Source organism: Oncorhynchus gorbuscha, linkage group LG05 (assembly GCF_021184085.1).
Source record: "Oncorhynchus gorbuscha isolate QuinsamMale2020 ecotype Even-year linkage group LG05, OgorEven_v1.0, whole genome shotgun sequence".
Lineage (NCBI taxonomy): Eukaryota > Metazoa > Chordata > Actinopteri > Salmoniformes > Salmonidae > Oncorhynchus > Oncorhynchus gorbuscha.
The window spans coordinates 34,906,629-34,927,950 of NC_060177.1; the positions used below are offsets into that span (position 1 = coordinate 34,906,629).

The window sequence follows — 21,322 nt, forward strand, 5'->3', positions numbered from 1 at the left end:
ACCAATATGTACCCATTGGTGTCACTTCTAGAATACACACTGAATACCAGTAAATTAAAACTGTGAAACAGAGCAATATTCACCATGGATTTTACTTGCCTTCTTGACACACATTATCATGATTTGAGACAAAGGGATACAAAAATGTAACAAAAGTCTGGATTCTTTGTTTTATTGAAGCCAGGGCTGACAGACACTTTTCCTTATCTTTGTCGGCACAAAAAGCGAGATACCACATGGCTGCATCACGTTAAAGCCATACAATCACACGGAATATGTCCAGGGCACAAACACAGTACTCCATGTGGTTAAAAGGTTTTTATATCCCGAATAAAAAGGACTGGAAGCAAAAGCTTTTAAATCTCCTATATGTGTATATTTTCAAGGGCTGAAGGCATAGCACTAAGATGATGTATAGAGCAGTCGCTTTTAACTTAACCTTGGGAAAAAAATGATATCCAAATCATCAAAAACTTGCAGTTTGGAAATCAAGCAGCGTGATGTACTAGCCAAACATACAAATGTCTGTTTGGCTAATGCAGATGTATAGTAACTATGTGGAGACAAACATCAGAGGAGTGAACTAGTTCATGAATTTCTAGGCTGTTTACCACCCTAAAGATATGTCCTATATCATTTACACAAAGTAATGCTTGCAAAAAACAACCATTGTTGTGCAGAAAAATCTAACAGAAAAATACCAAGGAGATGTGCTGCAATGGACAGGTGTACCAGAAATGCACATTAAAGACCTAAGGAGCATTGACATGCATTTGAGTTTATTTAGATATTTTCTTAAAATCTCCAAAAATGTCTAGCTTTAAAAGTCTGGAGCAGATTTGACTGCCAGGGACATGTTCGTTATACTGCTAATCCCAAAAATATGAACGCAATATTAAGTACATTATACTTGTAATTCATCATTACACGTTCTACGCAGGCAGGTAGAAGAGTATGCATTCTCTAGTTTAAACAATAACATCTGGGGGTTCACTACAACTCTCCCAATGAAAGTGATTATTTCAACATAAGATTAATACTCCTTCCTTCCTGTCACAATATTGTGCTTGTATTTCAGCAACAGATCTTAGATGCAAATTTCTGCCCAATGAAGATAAGAAAAATGGAATCAAAATCCAGCCAGTTCTTATTCTTACAACAGATTACTTAACACAAAATAAAGTAGACTACACACCTCTAGGTCTTGTTTTTTTTCCCCCTTACAGAGCAAAAAAAAAGTTAGCCTGGCAACTCAAGTAAGTATATGGACCACCTTAGAATGTACTTTGGAATGACAGGTGTTCCACGCAAGGCCAGGGGAGATGGTCACCTGGGAATCAAACCAGACTATTCTACACAAACAGAACACATGGATTGCTGCATCTTTGGTTCCAGGTTCCAATTCTATGTAGTTTCCGTTGTTGTTATAGGTGGTTTTAAAAGCCAAGTAGCTGCTCTTACAGTTTATTAAACCGATGTTACAATTGCTGATCTGCAAATTAACCATAGCTAAGACTGTAGGTAGATTTGTGTGATCATCTAGTTATTTGTGATTAATCAAATAATCTTACGATTTTTTACAAATGATTTGATATGGTACAGTAGAGTGGATGTAACTAACAAAATCATTGGCAGAACTAGGACAAAAAAAATTAACTACTAAGGACACAAGCAAAGGCTGATAATATTGACTAAGATCTACCCTGAGTGAAGGCAGGGTGCACAGATGGACAAATTGTGAACTGTATGTACACTGAAGGCAAAAAGTCAACATTGCAAATGGGCACTGAAGATTACACAAAAGATCTGTGGACATTGCAATTTCCTACTGGGCCACGATTTTTACACCGACATCATGTAGAGATCGGGAATGTTTAACCTGACCTGCCATACAGCTTGTATAAAAACACTTTAAACTGAAAAAGAACAGAGCTAAATTTCCTTTTTAAGGGTAACCCATTTCATTAAAACCGTAGTATTTGATTTCCTTTTGATTTGGCCACGCAAGTGAGTGGTTTAAACGATGCAAGTGTTCATCTGGGGGAAACAAATACTCTAAACTTATGGTCACTTCTAAAAATCTGCATCTAGATACCTTTACAGTTTATATAATGAAAGGCAATCTCAATATTACTCAAGTGAACAATGTCAGCTACATTTCTTTTGAAACCTTATGCAAAGACCACAGACTTGTTATACAAAAAAAATTAACAAAATAAATTACTTGAAATGACCAAATGGACAACTTTTTGCCGTTGGTGATACAGTGCATTTCCTCTTTAAGTAGACAAGCAGCTCCACTATGACACAAACAGTTACTGTGCCAGGCACTTGGGAGTTATAGTAGGAAAGATGCTGCCCCCAAAACACCTCTAGCCAAAAGTGTTCCTTGCTAATTCTACACTTGCCAATCCCAACAATGCTCATTTTATCCCAGACATTTCTTCACAATATTGTGAAAGAATTGCATTTTTGTACAAAATAAGACCAAAAGCTTGAATTGCAATTTCATTGATATTTACAGAATCCTTAGGTGACTAGTTGGACCTGCCATTTTGTGGGCAGGCCACTGTTTGCTATCAGCTATCTGTATTTGTCACATTAGTGTCATGACATCAGTGGAGTTTAACATGTTATGAGATATAGCTATCTAAACCCTTTACTAAATCGCAAACAGTGCAGAAAAAAATAGAAAATAAAGATTTTTATATAAATACACCAGTATCATATCTATAACCTTTTCTTTTTTTTGTACATACCACATACGCTTGCAAGTATTTCATTTTTTTTAAATGAATATATTTAGGGTTTAATTGTTCTTATCACAACCGCTTTCCTTCCATAAGATTAGCTGAACAAGAGGCCGCAGCACTTTTCCACTCTTTAAGCTTGTGAGGGAGGGTGTATCCCCTAGCTAACGGAGGGCTCGCTGACCAGGGGATTTGGCTGCCCCCCAAGGAGTGTGCACGCATTACTGAACCGGACATCCCTTGCAAAAAAAAAAAACTACAAAAAAAACAATTACAATTGAAGTAATAAGGATAGATACAGCCAAGTCCTCAACTTCCTCCTCCTCCAAACCTCCACCTTTTGTTCTTTCCCCATCTTACCAAAATAACCAAAAATATCTGATCGCATATCAAATTCATTTGGCAAAACTACTGTCTGCTGACTGATATACACATTGGGAATTTGGTCATATTTCGGTTTTTTTTATGCTTGTGTGTGTTTGTTTTCCAGAGTATTTGCAGTGGACAATGCTGTTGTTGCGTTCACGCTTCGTTCTCTGTCGGTGTGTTGTTAGCTGTAACCATGGAGTCCGGTTTGCGAGTCATTCTATCCAACTCTGCCTGGACGTCAGTCAAAACCGGCTTCTGCCCTTGGAAAATAAAAGAGAAAAGAGAAAGTAATATCCTGTAGCTTCTGTGCCTGTACTAGAAATACGACATTGACTGTTATGGCCAGGCCAGCAAGCAGAAGGAAACTGATGAGATGTGGCCCCATGCTAAATTACTTCAGTTGCATCACATGACAGGTGCACACATGCAAAACCAATCATAAGACACTAAAAAAACATTCCATGCATATTCTTTCAGTTTTATGTCATTAACTGAACGAGGCCAGTAGGACACAAGGCCACGCAAGTATGCTGGGACAATGGGTTAATTACAACTTCATACTGCATGGACAAACAAAAATGAGAGACGAACAGTGAGCGTTGGTATGTGCTTGGTGTCATTTAGGGTGGTTTTGTGACATTTTGCAGCCAGACAATGATACATTGTTAACAACTGTTGTCCCATGCATACAGGCCTTTCACCAGTTCCTCCAGTGGCAGAGGAGTCGAGTGGAACACTTCCCCTCCTCTAGGACCTGCCAAGAACTCCCTTTTCACCCTCTCTTTCTCTCAGGTTCTAGGGGTAAACTTCCAGACAACAGCATGGTCCAAAGGCAACAACACGAGGCAGTTAAACCAGAGAGAAGCCAGTGATGCCCTGGAGGGCCAGGCCAGAGGAGACCTTACCTGTTTTCTTGACTGATCCTGGAGATCCTGCTCCTGCAGCTCCGGTGCCTGGACTCCCAGGGGACCCAGTCTTTTTACTCAAAAGGCTGTTAAAGAAATTGGCCAGCACTCCCTCGTTTGCTGCTGCTCCTTAGACACAAACACATGAAACGAGCATCCCTTAGGATCACAACCATGAGATTTAAAAGGAGAGATCTATTTCTTCCATACAATTCAGGCACGCAACAGTTACCCCTGTATGATCACGGGATTCATAATTTGATCATAAAACTTTTTTTTTTAAACATGAGCGCACACAGGATCATACTTTAACTGGAACACGATTTACATAATTCAATTCGATGCAGATGCATTCCTAGAGGATTAACTGTCCGTTTTCATATAGCGTATCCAATTCCTTTCCTCCCCACATGTCCTTGCCAACAACAACCAAATACAGGGTAGGGGTTACAGGTCTCAATTAAATTTGGCTTAATTTAAGCGGATCTATTCACACCGGTATGCACAGCTCCACCACTGAGCTTAATGGAGAAAATGTCAATATTTCTCCCCAAGCAAGGCCAGCGGAGGGAGGACTGCAGGAATCCATTGTTTATGGAATTATTTCAATAGCTACCTCAGGGGGGCAGTGGTTACACAGCAGTCACACACTTCCAACACCCAAATGAAGTGTTGCCCAAATGACTGCCAGTTCTCATACAACAGTTTCCATGATGCTCTGTAAAAATACAAAAGAAAGGGTGGGCAGTAAGTTCCAGTGGTCCAACTTACCCTTCATGTTGGGGTCAGGTTTCTTGACAGAGGTCATTGGCGAGACGCTGGCCACGTTGGTAGGGCCTGTACGGCCAGTGGGTCGAGGCGAGCCAGAAGCGGTTCGTCCAGGAGATTCCTGAAACACAGACAGAAGACAGAGAGCAGAGTACAGTTGAGGCAATTCAAATTAATCATGGCTCCTATTGATGAAATGATTGTCATCCAACACTTATTTGTCAAGAAAAAGTGGCCATGAAAAAAAGCAGAAAGTGTGGTTGATTTTATCACACTTACTGTTGATCCTCTTGTTGGTGTGGCCGGCTGCTTGGCCAGCAAAGACTTCAGAACAGACAAAAAGAAAAATGGTGTGAATTCTATTTTCACTGAAATAATTGGGCCCCATAAAATTCAGCATTTTTATCTTATATTTTACAACCCTCATAACATTCTCAGAAACACTTTCTTCCATCACAGATTATGGGCATAGTAGAAAAACATTGCATGGTTGGATACTGGTAGCTTGATCTAACAGGGACTGACTGAAGCCCAGTACAAAAAGGAAGCGCTCTTCGCCCTAAGGCAACCACGTGAGCTCTCAGAAACAACACCCTTTCAACCAATTAGGCTAAAGCCCTTGATGTTCTCAGACTCCTGATTGGCCCGGGAGGAAGTACAGAATAGGAACCTCAGGCTTTGAAGCCTGGGAAATGCTAATAAAATGAAACTGGCTTCACTATCCACAATCATAGCTTTGAACAAAACCAACCATTTTATTCTCAGCTCACCACCATCTAGTGTGCATCTTTAGAAGAGGAGAGAACATGGAATTGCAACCATGAAAGGCAACCCAGAACTGTGCGATCTAGAATGTAAACAAACATACCTGTTGCTTCATAAGGAACACCTGCTCGTCCTCCGCGTTGACCTCCTTATCATGAACCAGCTGGATAGAGAAGGCATGGGAGATGCATAAGGGACATTTGTCAAATGCCAAATGTCCTAGTCATGTCTCTTACCTGTAGAAGTCTCATGATCCTACCTTTCGTACTGGAGGCTTCATGATGAAGTCTTCAAAGGGGTCTTCAGGTCTCACCGTTGTGAAATTTTCATGCAGAATTCCAATCTTCTTCTCATTGTCCCATCCAGATGGACTAGGAAAAGGAAAACAGTTTTGTTTGGTACTCGAGCAATGACCAATAGTTTGTTACAATAACCATCAATGACAATACAGTACACGTTCATATAACTTCAGAACTCTCCACCAGTCATATCTGGGGGTGGTGGGGGTATCCTATTGTTTAAGAGTGTTGGGCCAGTAACCAAAAGTTAGCTGGTTTTAATCCCAGAGCCAACTAGGTGAAAAATCGATGCGCCTTTGAGCAAGGCACTTAACCCCAATTGCTCCTGTTAGTCGCTCTGGATAAACATGTGTGCTAAATCAGTGGATCCGAAACTGTGGGGTTGTGCGAGGGGTCGGGGGGGGGGGGGGGGGCACACACACACACACACACACACACACACACACACACGAGTTCCCCCCCAAAATGTTAACATTTATAAATGTTCAAAAAAATTGAAACCCAGTCCAGCTCTAAGCTTAATTTTGAAAGTTGTAATAGTAGAATGCACAAGGTGCAATTTCACAATTGGGTAGTGCATCATCAGTTCCTCGTGTCATGTTAGTCATTGCATATCTTAGAGAGCCATTTATAACTTGTCAGAAATGTCCAGTTCAACTAGCCCATGTCAGCTAACATTTTTTAAATTTAGTTTCTTTTAGCCCATAGATATTGCATTTTTTTTGTCACTCAAATACCCACAAAAACACAGACATGGCAAAACGTAAAGAATTGCATAAAAAAAAAAAAATGTTCTTTGCACCACATAAAATGAGCAGAACTGTTGAAACGTTTGTGTCATGAACAGTAATTGTGCCCATAGAAATAGACGTGGGGGTGCGTGCAGGGAGAGTATGGGATGTTCCCCAATGCAGGAAGGGGGCGTGTTAGTACATTACATTTGAATGGATTCTTGCATTCTCTGGCATTGTGTTGCCACTTTGTACATTGAACTGTTCCGTCTTTTTTGTTTGAGACAATCAAAAGGCCAAATCACAAGATGAAAAATAATTACCTCAATACGTGGGCACCTAACAGAGCATAACTGAGCTTTCACTTACATCAAAATAGCATCCTTCTCCACCACTAAGGCAGGCGTGGTGAACTGGAAGTCATATATTTTGTGCACTATGTATTTATATAGGAGGTCCATGTTCTTCTCCTCTTTGACAGAGGTGTAAATCAATGCAGCTCCATCTATCAGGTGGGTTTAAGGAACATGCAGACATGATAGGGCACAAAATTAAATAAAAACACTTACAGTTGAAGTAAGAAGTTTACATAAACTTGTTTTTCATGACTCCAACCAAGTGTTTCCACCACTCCACAAATTTCTTGTTAACAAACTATAGTTTTGGCAAGTCGGTTAGGACATCTACTTTGTGCATGACAAGTCATTTTTCCCAAAAAGGTTTAGACAGATTATTTCACTTATAATTCACTGTATCACAATTCCAGTGGGTCAGAAGTTCACATACACTAAGTTGACTGTGCCTGTAAACAGCTTGGAAAATTCCAGAAAATGATGTCATGGCTTTAAAAGCTTCTGATAGGCTAATTGACATCATTTGAGTTGTGGAGGTGTACCTGTGGATATATTTCAAGGCCTACCTTTAAACTCAGGGCCTCTTTGCTTGACATCATGGAAAAAATAAAAAATAAATAAAGCCAAGACCCCAGAATTTAGAAAAATATATTTTTTTTTAGACCACAAGTCTGGTTCATCCTTGGGAGCAATTTCCAAACACCTGAAGGTTGACATCATGGGAAAATCTAAATAAATCAGCCAATACCTCAGAAAATAAAAATGCAGACCTACACAAGTCTGGTTCATCCAAGGGAGCAATTTCCAAATGCCTGAAGATACCACATTCATCTGTACAAACAATAGTACGCAAGTATAAACACCGTGGGACCACGCAGCCGTCATACCGCTCAGGAAGGAGGTGCGTTCTGCCTCCTAGAGATGAACGTACTTTGGTGCGAAATGTGCAAATCAATCCCAGAACAGCAAAACACCTTTTATTTATTTATTTTTTATTTTACCTTTATTTAACCAGGCAAGTCAGTTAAGAACATATTCTTATTTTCAATGACGGCCTGGGAACAGTGGGTTAAACTGCCTGTTCAGGGGCAGAACGACAGATTTGTACCTTGTCAGCTCGGGGGTTTGAACTCGCAACCTTCCGGTTACTAGTCCAACGCTCTAACCACTAGGCTACGCTGCCTAGTGAATGCCTGTGAAGATGTTGGAGGAAACAGGTACAAAAGTATCTATATCCACATATCCTGAAAGGCCGCTCAGCAAGGAAGGAGCCACTGCTCCAAAACCGCCATAAAACAGCCAGACTATGGTTTGCAACTGCACATGGGGATAAAGACCGTACTTTTTGGAGAAATGTCCTCTGGTCTGATGAAACAAAAAAGGAACTGTTTGGCCATAATGACCATCGTTATATTTGGAAGAAAAAGGGGCAGGCTTGCAATCTGAAGAACACCATCCCAACCATGAAGCACGGGGTGGCAGCATCATGTTGTGGGGGTGCTTTGCTGCAGGAGGGAATGGTGCACTTCACAAAATAGATGGCATCACGAGGAAGGAAGATTATGTGGATATATTGAAGCAACATCTCAAGACATCAGTCAGGAAGTTAAATACTTGGTCGCAAATGTTTCTTCCAATTGGACAATGACCCCAAGCATACTTCCAAAGTTGTGGCAAAATGGTTTAAGGACAACAAAGTCAAGGTATTGGAGTGGCCGTCACAAAGCCCTGACCTCAATCCTATAGAAAATTTGAAAAAGCATGTGCGAGCTAGGAGGCCTACAAACCTGACTCAGTTACACCAGATCTGTCAGGAGGAATGGGCCAAAATTCCCCCAACTTATTGTGGGAAGCTTGTAGAAGGCTCCCCGAAACATGACACAAGTTAAACAATTTAAAGGCAATGCTACCAAATACTAATCGAGTGAATGTAAACTTCTGACCCACTGGGAATGTGATGAAAGAAATAAAAGCGGAAATAAATAACTCAATTATTCTGACATTTCAGATTCTTAAAATAAAGTGGTGATCCTAACTGACCTAAGACGGGAAATGTTTACTCGGATTAAATGTCATGAATGGTAAAAAACTGAGTTTACATGCATTTCGCTAAGGTGTATGTACATTTCCAACTTCAACTGTATAATTTTGCATCTATGGTGGGGCCTGTCATTCTAAGAAGGGAGAGTTGTGTTTGAGTGGAAAGGATACACTGTAAGCAGAATCGTCGGATGTGGGACTGAATGAAGTCGAAGTGCTCCTCTCGGAAGTCGTGCTCCTTCTCTAAAACACTGACTGCATCACACTGTGGAGAGAGACATCATTGTAACACTGTACATAGCCATAATGACATTTGAAGTGTCTCTATTCCTTTTAAACTTGTGAGTGTAACCTTTACTGTTCATTTTAGATTAGTTTATTTCACTTTATCTATTTGCTTTGGCAATGAAAACATTTGTTTCCCATGCCAATAAAGCCCTTTGAATTTAACTGACAGAGAAAGAGCGAGGAAAAGAGCAAAGTGGACGGCAATTAGGCTACAACTGGAGCAAGTAAACCATTCCTTCCTGAGGGACATAAAAATGACTCGCCTTAGCTCAAGCTTAGCTCACTTCGCCATGCCTCCCTTTCAGTCTCAGACCCTCCCTCACTTCCGCTCTCCTCCCCTCCACTCCACTTGCTTGCAATTTCCCCTCCTCACTCCCTCCGGGAAGGAGCAGTAAGACCCTGCAGGCAGGCCCCACCCGGTCTCTCAGACACACATATATACACTTCCCCACAGTGACCACAAGATGGTAACCTTGACAACAACAAGGCTGACTGGCTGAGCATGACTCAGGGAATGCCAGGCTAGCTACTTACTGAAAAAAAAAATGGCAGTAGCAAAGACAGCAGGCCTGGTTAAGTATGCAGGAGCCCTTCATTAAATATACATACCCAAGTGCCACACTCAGTGGGACTTAAAGGGATATTTTGCCATTTGAGTAGAGGTTCTTCATCTACTTCCCCAGAGTCAGATGAACTTGTGGATACCATTTGTCTATGTCTCTGTGTCCAATATGAAGGAAGTTAGAGGTAGTTTTGAGAGCTAATGCTAACTAGCATTAGCACAATGACTGGAAGTATATGGTATATGCTAGCATGCTTAATCATTTAACCTGTGTCAGCGAGTAAACTGGCATCCATATTCCTTATAGCTCTGTAAATGGCAGCAATGTGGTTCTCACTCAATTATCAAACTCAATTACATAATTAATTTAGAAAATACAGCAAATGGCCACCCGAGTGGCGCAGCGGTCTAAGGCACTGCATCGCAGTGTTGTGGTGTCACTACAGCCTGGGGTTCGACCGGCTGTGTCACAACCTGCCGTGAACGGGAATCCCATAGGGCGGCGCACAATTGGCCCAGCGTCATCCGGGTTAGGAGAGGGTTTGGCCAGAAGGGCCTCACTTGGCCGACCACGCTCTAGCGACTCTTTTGGCGGGCCAGGCAACTGCAGGCTGACCTCGGTCGACAGTTGAACAGTGTTTCCTCCAACACATTGGTGTGGCTGGCTTTTGGGTTAAGCAAGCGGATGTTAAGGGCGGTTTTGCGGGTCATGTTTCGGAGGACGCATGACTCAACCTTCACCTCTCCCAAGCATGTTGGGGAGTTGCAGCGGAGCCAAAACAGTAATATCACGAAATTGGGGAGAAAACAGGGTAAAATTGCAAAAACAAAACAAATTAAAGAAAAAGAAAATACAGCAAATAGTCTGAAAATATGGATACACGTAATGACAGCAGACTAAGACATACCACACTTCAAATCCACAAAATCCATATGTATCGTGCCTGAAGAAAGGACACTTCACTAATGCTCTGAGAGTATATTCAACAAACTGCACTAAAGACCCATATGAATTCCCCGGGAGTGAAATAAACCTTTCCTCCCTAAAGGCAGAAAAGAAATAGAAAAACAGTGAGCAGTGAAAAGAATACATTCACTCATCCTCGTCATGACTAGCATGTGAAGTACTGATGACTGACAACATTGTGTTCTTTTAAAGCAGCCATTTGCCAGAAGCTCATGGACATGGAACAATGTGGTGCTTTCATGGGCTGAAGATGCTGCCTCACGGGCAACACTAAAAACCAGCAACTCAAGACAGGAGATGATCAGGCACCAACCATGAAATGGACTGCCAGAGTGGAGCGTCAATTGTGTACTAGTTAGTTGTGGGCCCATGAAGAATCTGAGGATCAGTGTTATTTAAATCTTTCAGTACAAAAACTGTCTATTAATTTAAAAACCGGTGCCTAAAAATGGCAGGCTACTTATTTCAGGTAACTACAGTACCAGTCAAAAGTTTGGGCACAAACTTACTCAAGGGTTTTTATTTTTACTATTGTCTACATTGTAAAATAATAGTAAATACATCTACTATTATTAACTATTAAATAACACATATGGAATCATGTAGTAACCAAAAAAAAGTGTTAAACAAATCTAAATATAATTGAGATTGTTCAAAGTAGCCACCCTTTGCCTTGACAATGTTGCACACTCTTGGCAGGCATTCTCTCAACCAGCTTCACCTGGAATGCTATTCCAACAGTGTTGAAGGAGTTCCCACATATGCTGAGCACTTGGCTGCTTTTCCTTCACCTCTGTGATTAACTCATCCCAAACCATCTCAATAGGGTTGAGATCAGGTGGATTGCGGAGCCCAGGTCATCTAAAGCAGCACCCCCATCACTCTCCTCCTTATCGTCAAATAGCCCATACACAGCCTGGAGATGCGTTTTGGGTTATTGTCCTGTTGAAAAACAAATGACAGTCCCACTAAGCGCAAACCAGATGTGGTGGCGAACCAAACCAGATGCATCGCTGCAGAATGCTGTGGTAGCCATGCTGGTTAAGTGTGCCCTGATTCTAAATAAATCACTGACAGCATCACCAGCAAACACCGCCACACCATCAGAACTCGTCATCGAAGCTTCACGGTGGGAACGATACATGCGGAGATCATCCGTTCACCTACTCTGCGTCTCACAAAGACAAATCTCATTTGGATTTATCAGACCAAAAGATTGCTGCAAAGAAACATTTGACCATGAAGGCCTGATTCATGCAGTCTCCTCTGAATAGTTGATGTTGAGATGTGTCAGTTACTTGAACTCTGCGAAGCATTTATTTGGGCTGCAATCTGAGGTGCAGTTACAGTAACTCTAATGAACCTCTGCAGCAGAGGTAACTCTGTCTTCCTTTCCTGTGGCGGTCCTCATGGAGGTTTTTGCAACTGCACTTGGAAGAAACTTTCAACGTTCTTAAAATTTTCCAGACTGACCGAACATGTCTTAACCTTTTGTAACTAGGGGGCAGTATTTTCATTTTTGGATAAAAAACGTTCCCGTTTTAAACTGATATTGTGTCATGACAAGATGCTCGACTATGCATATAATTGACAGCTTTGGATAGAAAACACTGACGTTTCCAAAACTGCAAAGATATTGTCTGAGTGCAACAAAACTGATTTTACAGGCGAAACCCAGATAAAAATCCAATCAGGAAGTACCCCATATTTTGAAAGCGCTGCATGCCAATGACTCCTTATATGGCTGTGAATGGGCTACGAATGAGCTTACGCTTTCTACGTATTCCCCAATGTGTCTACAGCATTGTGACGTCTTTGTACGCATTTATGTTGAAGAATAGCCGTAAAAGACCACATTGAGCAAGTGGTCACATGATGGCTTCCGCAGAAAATTTTGCGTAAAGTACAGAAGTAGCCATTTTTCCAATCGCTTCTTATGAGAAACCAATTGTCCCGGTGGATATTTTATCGAAGAGATGATATGTGAAAAACACCTTGAGGATTGATTCTAAACAACGTTTGCCATGTTTCTGTCGATATTATGGAGCTAATTTGGAAAAAAGTTTGGCGTTGTAGTGACCGCATTTTCCGGTCGATTTCTCAGCCAAATGTGAAGAACAAACGGAGCTATTTCGCCTACAAAAATAATATTTTTGGAAAAAAGGAACATTTGCTATCTAACTGGGAGTCGCGTGAGTGAAAACATCCGAAGTTCTTCAAAGGTAAATTATTTAATTTGATTGCTTTTAATGCTATGCTAGGCTATGATAAACTTACAGAAATGCTTGTCCAGCGTTGGCTGTAAAGATGACAGTGTGATTAACAAAAGGCTAAGCTGTGTCTCAATATATTTCATTTGTGATTTTCATTAATAGGAAAATTTTCTAGGGATATTTATGTCTGCTGCGTTATGCTAATTAGTTAGAGGCGATGATTACGCTCCCGGATCCGGGATGGGTAGTATCAAAAGTTTAAAGTAATGGACTGTCATTTCTCTGATTATTTGAGCTGTTCTTGCCATAATATAGACTTTGTATTTTACCAAACAGGGCTATCTTCTCTATACCACCCCTACCTTGTCACAACACAACTGATTGGTTCAACTGCATTAAGGGAAGAAATTTCACAGATTAAATTATAACAAGGCACACCTGTTAATTGAAATGCATTCCAGGTGACTACCTCATGAAGCTGGTTGAGAGAATGCCAAGAGTGTGCAAAGCTGTCATCAAAGCAAATGGTAGCTATTTGAAAAATCTCAAATATCATTCGATTTGTTAAACACTTTTTTGGTTACTACATGGATTCCACTATTGATGTCTTCACTATTATTCTACAATGTAAAAAAAAAAATAGTACAAATAAAGAAAAACCCTTAAATGCGTAGGTGTGTCCAAACTTTTAACTGGTACTGTATATTTCAACCAGACAGCCTCAACTTACCTTTGTGCAAACTATTAGCACTGGAATGCCCAGGTTGTGTGTGAGTACGTTTTCCCCGAGCGGTAGCACCACGCCCTCGTCATCCCCCCCTGCTGGGGGAGCCCGTCTCTGGGGAGAGGCTGGTTCGGCTCCCTCCGGCTCTGTGTACTCCTGGAAAGCCTTCACCACTGTGGGGCAAACAGGGGACGGCCGCATTGGTTAGGCCAGTCGCAATGCACCTTTTTCATTTGGAGGATGAATAATCTTTACAAGATTTATTAACACAGGTTGTATAAAGTAGAGGTCGACCAATTAATTGGAATGGCCGATTTCAAGTTCATATAACAATCGGAAATCGGTATTTTTGGACACCAATTTTGGTCTCTTTTTTTAACACCTTTATTTAACTAGGCAAGTCAGTTAAGAACACATTCTTATTTTCAATGACGGCCTAGGGGCAGAACGACAGATTTTTACCTTGTCAGCTCGGGGATTCAATCTTGCAACCTTACAGTTAACTAGTCCAACGCTCTAACCACCTGCCTCATTGCACTCCACAAGGAGCCTGCCTGTTACGCGAATTCAGTAAGCCAAGGTAAGTTGCTAGCTAGCATTAAACTTAACTTGTAAAAAACAATCAATCATAATCACTAGTTATAACTACACATGGTTGATGATATTACTAAGTTATCTAGCGTGTCCTGTGTTGCATATAATCGATGCGGTGTGTATTTGCGAAAAAGGACTGTCCTAGCTCCAATGTGACCTAACCATAAACATCAATGCCTTTCTTAAAATCAATACACAGAAGTATATATTTTTAAACCTGCATATTTAGCTAAAAGAAATCCAGGTTAGCAGGTAATATTAACCGGGTGAAATTGTGTCACTTCTCTTGCGTCCATTGCACGCAGAGTCAGGGTATATGCAACAGTTTTCCGTATTTCACTGAAAGAATAAACGTCTTGTTTTCGAGATGGTAGTTTCCGGATTTGACCATATTAATTACCTAAGGCTCGTATTTCTGTGTTATTATGTTACAATTAAGCCTATGATTTGATAGAGCAGTCTGACTGAGCAATGGTTGGCACCAGCAGGATCGTAAGCATTCATTCAAACAGCATTTTCGTGCGTTTTGCCAGCAGCTCTTCACAATGCTTCAAGCCTATCAACTCCCGAGATTAGGCTGGTGTAACCGATGTGAAATGGCTCACTAGTTTGCAGGGTGAGCGCTAATAGCGTTTCAAACGTCACTTGCTCGGAGACTTGGAGTAGTTGGTCCCCTTGATCTGCAAGGGTAACGCTGCTTCGAGAGTGGCTGTTGTCAATGTGTTCGAGCTCAGGTAGGAGCGAGGAGAGGGACGGAAGCTATACTGTTACACTGGCAATAGTAAAGTGCCTATAAGAACATCCAATAGTCAAAGGTATATGAAATACAAATGGTATAGAGAGAAATAGTCCTACAATTCCTATAATAACTACAACCTAAACCCTCTTACCTGGGAGTATTGAAGACTCATGTTAAAAGGAACCACCAGCTTTCATATGTTCTCATGTTCTGAGCTAGGAACTTGGCACATATTGCACTTTTACTTTCTTCTCCAACACTTTGTTTTTGCATTAATTAAACATGTTTCATTATTTATTTGAGGCTAAATTGATTTTATTATATTATATTAAGTTAAAATAAGTGTTCTCAGTGTTGTTGTAATTGTCATTATTACAAATAAATAAATTTTAAAAATCGTCCGATTAATCGGTATCGGCTTTTTTTGGGTCCTCCAATAATCAGTAAGAATCGGTCGACCTCTAGTATAGAGAGCATATATTTTCTTCTGATTGAAATAAAGCATACAGGACACCATCACAAATGGGTACTCCATAACTAGGGCCCTGAGTTATTATTTATTTATTTATTTTATCCCTTTTTCTCCCCGATTTCGTGGTATCCAATTGTTTTAGTTGCTACTATCTTGTCTCATCGCTACAACTCCCTGTACAGGCTCGGGAGAGACGAAGGTTGAAAGTCATGCGTCCTCCAATAAACAAGCCGCACTGCTTCTTAACACAGCGTGCATCCAACCCGGAAGCCAGCCACACCAACGTGTCGGAGGAAACACTGTGCACCTGGCAACCTTGGTTAGCGTACACTGCGCCCGACCCGCCACAGGAGTCGCTGGTGCGCGATGAGACAAGGATATCCCTACCGGCCAAGCCCTCCCTAACCCAGACGACACTAGGCCAATTGCGCGTCGCCCCAAGGACCTCCCGGTCGCAGCCAGTTGCGACAGAGCCTGGGCGCAAACCCAGGGTCTCTGGTGGCACAGCTGGTGCTGCAGTACAGCATCCTTAACCACTGCGCCACCCGGGAGGGGACCAGAGTTTTTAAAGACCAAGTGACCTGACATGGAGTAAATGCAGTCCCTGTTCCCCCGGACCCAGGCATTCTCACTGAGCTCCAGAACTCGCTGCACCATGTCTATAGAGACATTAGCTGATCTGACAGCCACTTCTCTCCTGCCTGCTCCACTACCCAGACTGGAGAATAACTCCCAATGTGTTTTACACACATAACTAACCGTCTGCCTTAGTCAAGCAGACAACAGCCCATCCGTCATCTAGCTATTCATGCCACTGCGCGCTGTTAACTCCAACTAAACAGAATATCAATGACAATTAGCTTCTCCTGGACTTTCTGCAGGACTCAACCCGAGAGACTGTAGTTGGTAGATATGTAAACAAGCGCAAAAGCTTTCAGAACAACTCGCTAAGCTTTTAGTACGACTTGCTAATATATTTACACTCCAAAGAGCTTAACTAACATGATGGATCCATATATTGCTACAGCAAAATAAAACAAAGGCTAGGTCTATTTCAGTATAAAGGAGAAGCATAACTCCCAATAGGGCACTGCTGCAGGCATCTGTGCTGGCAGTCTGTCCCCTGTATGCATCCCAGAACAGCAGCTGTGAGCAGTGGTCTGGGAAGGCACTTCCCCTTCCTCAGGAACCTTAGGAATGTGGTTACGGCTAACCCAGAGAGCCAATGTTGCTACAGCACTTCCCTCCCACCAGGAACAGAACAACCCTTAGGGTGCTGGGCTGCCTGGCCTGGGCCCTGTGATGTAAACTCCAGCTGATTGGGGACAGGGATGGGATCAGACTCCCTGTTCAGGCTCTGATCTGTGCCAGCTAAAGCTACAGGGGGCCAGCAGAGCCTAGACGCAACAGTCTCATCTAACAAAGACAAACCAAAAGATGCAAATGTGCAATTGCCCTAGTGTAACACTACGGCATTTACTTTCTTGGACAAACAATTGTCTCCAAAACTCAAATAACTGGGTGTACAAAAAAATGCCTGGTTCACATTGTGTTCTTCAAGGAAAACATTATTAGGCAAGCACTTCTCAGCCATTGAGCTTTGTTTTTTCTCCTTGGATATTTTGGTAGACTGCCTTGGTGGGAGTGACATACATAGCTTAGGCCTACATTTCTTACATAATCCAGCTGAGCAGCAAAACATCTTTAGTAAGGTAATAACAGTAAAGTGCCTGTCAGAAAGGTGCAGTGGTCACACTTCTAGCCTTCATCTGTACAGTTATAAATCCAGATTTCTCATCATTCAGACACACATCGTCCATCGTTCGACTTTGCCCACTTAACCATTCCAGTACAAACATGGGTGGGGCCAAATAGCTTTACATTATAAGTATTAGCCTAGATATGATAATGACCAATTTGAAGTGTAATTTCCATTTTTTCCCCCTGCGGGACCCTTCAGCTTTGTAGCGTTATAATGCAGAGACATATTCCTGAATCCTGATAATGACAGTTGTTAATAGAAAAAATGTTGATCTGTGTTATTTCAGTGCATGATACAGCAAGGAATGGTTCTGCTACAGAGCACCACCAAGCTGCTCCAGTTTCAACTGAGCCAGAACGTCTTGCCCACTCGATATCCCTTCCATGCTTAGACTCAATCTGGTGTCAGAAGAAACCATGACGCAACACTGCTGTAAGGGCGCCTGGACACCCCTCCTCCCTTTTAGATATGTCACACTCGTCTGACATGTGCAGTGATGACATCATTACCGACATCCTGAAAGGTGAACACTGTCTGGATGATAAGCTACTCCGCTAGATTGTAAAGCTGTAAATGTTTGTGGGTGGGAGTGTATTCAACAAAAGAGTTTAGCAGGGCGCATATGCCAGCCTGGCTACCTGTGTTGGATATCAGCAAACACCACTTGCCAAAATCAGGCCTCCACTATTGAACAAAGTAAAACTTATTTACTAGTACAACACAATCCACAATGAAAAACAAGGCTTGACAACTATGCAAAGGCTTTCCTCCCTATATTGAGAAAGAAAATGCAAACCATGTCTTCATCTATCAAAATTATGTAATTTAGCCTACAGTATAGATTCAGTAAATCACTGATTATTGGTCCAGTAGAAGCGTTCAGATTACGCAAAATATTCAATATGTGTAGAATGCAGTAATGTGCTACGTTACCTCAAAGCTTTTTTGCCTACAGAAACATCATCCTTCTGCCACTTCCCCTTTCACACATTTTAGTTTGTAAACAGTTAGGTGGTTCTCCAATCATAAATCTGACACTTAAGCCCAGAGTAGTCATAGGCCTACAGTTGAATGATGACAAATACAATAGTGAACCTATCCACTGGGATTACTTGGGCACATTAAAACATGGCATTGGTTTAATTTTTATTATAAAAAACAAACCAATCTCTAAAGCATCTCCAAGCAGAGTAACCTTCAGACAGCCTGCTCAAGAGAACCTCGGATAACCCACGGCTCTTGTAAGAGCATGCAACTTTAGAGCACAAAAGAGCACTTCATGATAATTTCTAAAATTATCAGGAGGGAGCATTCAGTACATAAGACACAGTGATCAACAGACTAGGCTTTTGGTCATCATGACTGAACACAGCTGATAATCATGGGCCTTTCTGATGACCTAAAAACTACCATGACCATGAGTAATTTTATACTTCAGGGTCTGCTTTCTACTGCCATTCCCTTTAGTTTAAATGAAAAACCAGCCAGCATCCAAACTGTAGCCTAAATGTGTTATGTAAGCATACATCTCATTGGCTCTGTCTGGGGATGTTCACTATACTGCAGACACTTGACAAACAAAACCCATATCAGCTCCACAAGCATCTCGCAACATAAAGGGAAGAAATTATCACCACCTCTACTGTCTGATTGCCAAACAAACACAGCTAAATGTTGGGACTGGCCTTCGCTTTGACAATCGTCCTCACAGACACTGTCACAGCAGCCAAGGTGAAGTAGATGATTCAGCACTACTTACTCCTCTGCTCCATCTCTCTCATCTCCTCCGGGGGGATCTTGAGCTTGTCCACATGATCACGCAGCACGCTGGCCCACTTCTGGAGCGACTCCATGATGGTCCAGGGTCTTGACATGTCTGCCACAAACACTGCCAAGCTGTCGTTCAGCGACTCTGCTGTTACTGCAAACTTTAGCAGGCCTTTGTGATACAAGTCCCCATCCAGGATCCACACGTTACAGCGTGTAAGGTCTGCCAATATTCAGAGATTTACAGTCACGCAAAAAATAACATGTAGCCTAACCCATGTACAGTTGTATTCTTTTGCCACTGGAACAGGGAACTTACCATCTATGTCCTCATCGTGGACGTTCAGATACAGATACTCCAGGCCTCTTCCTTTCTTATTGTGCTCTGCTCCTTGGAGTTTTGCCATAATCGTTGTCTTTCCTGACCCATCCTCACCTGAAACATTTACACACAAACGGGTTATTGTCATGTTATTGTTATGATTTGGTTTATTTGACTGAAGACAACATTTATTATCTGTATAATGTTAAATGCAACCTCTCCTGAAAATAAGCTACTTCTCCCTTTTGATGTGATTACAAGTTACTGAAGGCTATGGATTTACACTTACCAAACACCAATATGTTCTTCCCGGATGGCAACTTAGAACTTGAACGTGTTGAAACCTCACTGAGAATTGAAGTCCTGAAGAGAATAACAATGCATTTAGTTTGCTTGCTTGCTATCACATTATACAATTAAGTAGCCTAGGCTTAACACATAGCCTACTGGTAGGTGTCTGCCACCAAGACCGTTAGCTAAGTTAGCCATCACTTGTTACGCTAATTAGTCTACCTTGTCGAATGAGCTTTTGAGTGTCAGCTGTCACTGATCATACATAACTAGCTAGATCGTTTCTTAATTTTGAAGATTTGATCGAATAAGTTTGACTGGCTTGGCAATATTATAGCATATCTAGTTATGTAGTTGTAACTATCAAGGAACAAAAATGATTGTGGGTGGCTACGGGGCTAGCTGGAAAGCAAGCTAGTTAACGTCACATTATTTGGCCCTGCACAATCAGACAATAACTTGGCTAGTTAACGCGCCTGTTATTAGTATTGATTTGGAGTGGATATTGGTTAGCTTGCCTAGGTAGCTATAAGGTTGGTTGATTCGTTTGTTATTGAAACTGGTTAGTTATGTAGCCACACTAACTAAAGCAAAATGTTGTAGCTGAACGAACGTTTGTTATCGTAACTACAGTACGCGTTAGCAATAACGTTAACTGTTTTGAAGGCATCCGGGACCGTTTTGATGAGAGCACCCGGCAGTGACAAAGCACATTAAACAAGTTAGTAAACAGCTTTTCCGTTACAGAAAATAGCACATTGTAAATCACGAGTACTTGAACTTGCCAGAGGTTTTGTCCTTCCTCGTCTTCGTTGCTATTTTCCATAGTGTCGCCTGCCCCGGCTGCGCCCAGGAACTTCTTCTCCAGAACGGGAGCCATCTTCTTTCTACAGCCACAAAGAGAGAGGCGCGACTTGGGCGCCCTAGGACCTTGTTAAAACTGTGTGCACCCGATTTACACCGCAACAAATCCCGGAATGCGGCTCATCATTGATAGTTCAAAATCTATAGCTAAACAACACAGAGACGTAATGATACCTACCACATCTTGCTATCAGATACAGACAAAGGGTCAATGCTGATGATAACTTATGGTGATGATACTCAATGCCTCACTATTTTTCTGTGGCACAATCAAAATATCTGAAGTGGGCTAGTGTACAATATTTTGCGCATACTAAACCCAGTACACCGACACAACTCAGTATCCTCCTTCCAAAAACTACATCTGATTATATCATAATGATTTACTCAATGATTTACTGTAATCATGAAAGGGGGGCAAAATAAGACAAAGAAAAACAACACTTTACCCTGAAAGTGTTGTGTACGCTAATTGTGATCAGGCATAATAACAGCGCGCTCAGTACGCGTTGGCTTGCATGATGTCATCCTGCAAGGCTGACTGACTTATTTTTAATATTGGGCATTGTACACTTAACAACTGGTCCAGGATCAGTTGTGCAGCTTGGCCATAATACATTTGGGTACGTTTGGGGTGGAAAGAGGTGACTGCACATCATTTGCAAAACCAAAGAAAATTAACTGGAGCAGCAGAGCAGACGAATAGACCGTATAGCTGACAAGTAAAGTGATGCCACCTAGTGGAATCATAAGAAGGCAACATGTAGATTTAGATTT

At 41.7% G+C, this 21,322-nt stretch overlaps 1 protein-coding gene across 4 annotated transcripts; it reads right to left on the reverse strand.

The window, feature by feature from the left end:
- Positions 1–73: 73 nt before the first annotated feature.
- Positions 74–20,599, reverse strand: LOC124035870 (cytoplasmic dynein 1 light intermediate chain 2-like). 4 transcript variants are annotated; one of them, XM_046349679.1, is made up of 13 exons: positions 20,467–20,599; positions 19,680–19,753; positions 19,388–19,504; positions 19,061–19,291; positions 13,741–13,907; positions 9,152–9,245; positions 6,957–7,092; positions 5,817–5,928; positions 5,661–5,720; positions 5,072–5,116; positions 4,796–4,913; positions 4,025–4,147; positions 74–3,374 (listed from the first exon to the last, which is right to left on the reverse strand). In XM_046349679.1, exons 1-13 carry the CDS (start codon positions 20,559–20,561, stop codon positions 3,358–3,360), a joined length of 1,389 nt encoding a protein of 462 aa, XP_046205635.1. In that variant the 5' UTR covers positions 20,562–20,599; the 3' UTR covers positions 74–3,357. The 4 variants fall into 4 exon arrangements, with proteins under 4 accessions (XP_046205635.1, XP_046205633.1, XP_046205634.1 ...); XM_046349677.1 differs by having other exon boundaries at positions 74–3,379; XM_046349678.1 differs by having other exon boundaries at positions 4,025–4,153.
- Positions 20,600–21,322: the final 723 nt, after the last annotated feature.

Coding starts and splice junctions, on each gene's coding strand:
- LOC124035870 (XM_046349676.1), bottom strand. CDS start 20,561: ATGGCTCCCGTTCTGGAGAAGAAGTTCCTGGGCGCAGCCGGGGCAGGC. Junction 19,505..19,679: donor GAAGAACATATTGGTGTTTG/GTAAGTGTAAAT, acceptor TAAATGTTTCAG/GTGAGGATGGGTCAGGAAAG. Junction 19,292..19,387: donor CCACGATGAGGACATAGATG/GTAAGTTCCCTG, acceptor GAATATTGGCAG/ACCTTACACGCTGTAACGTG.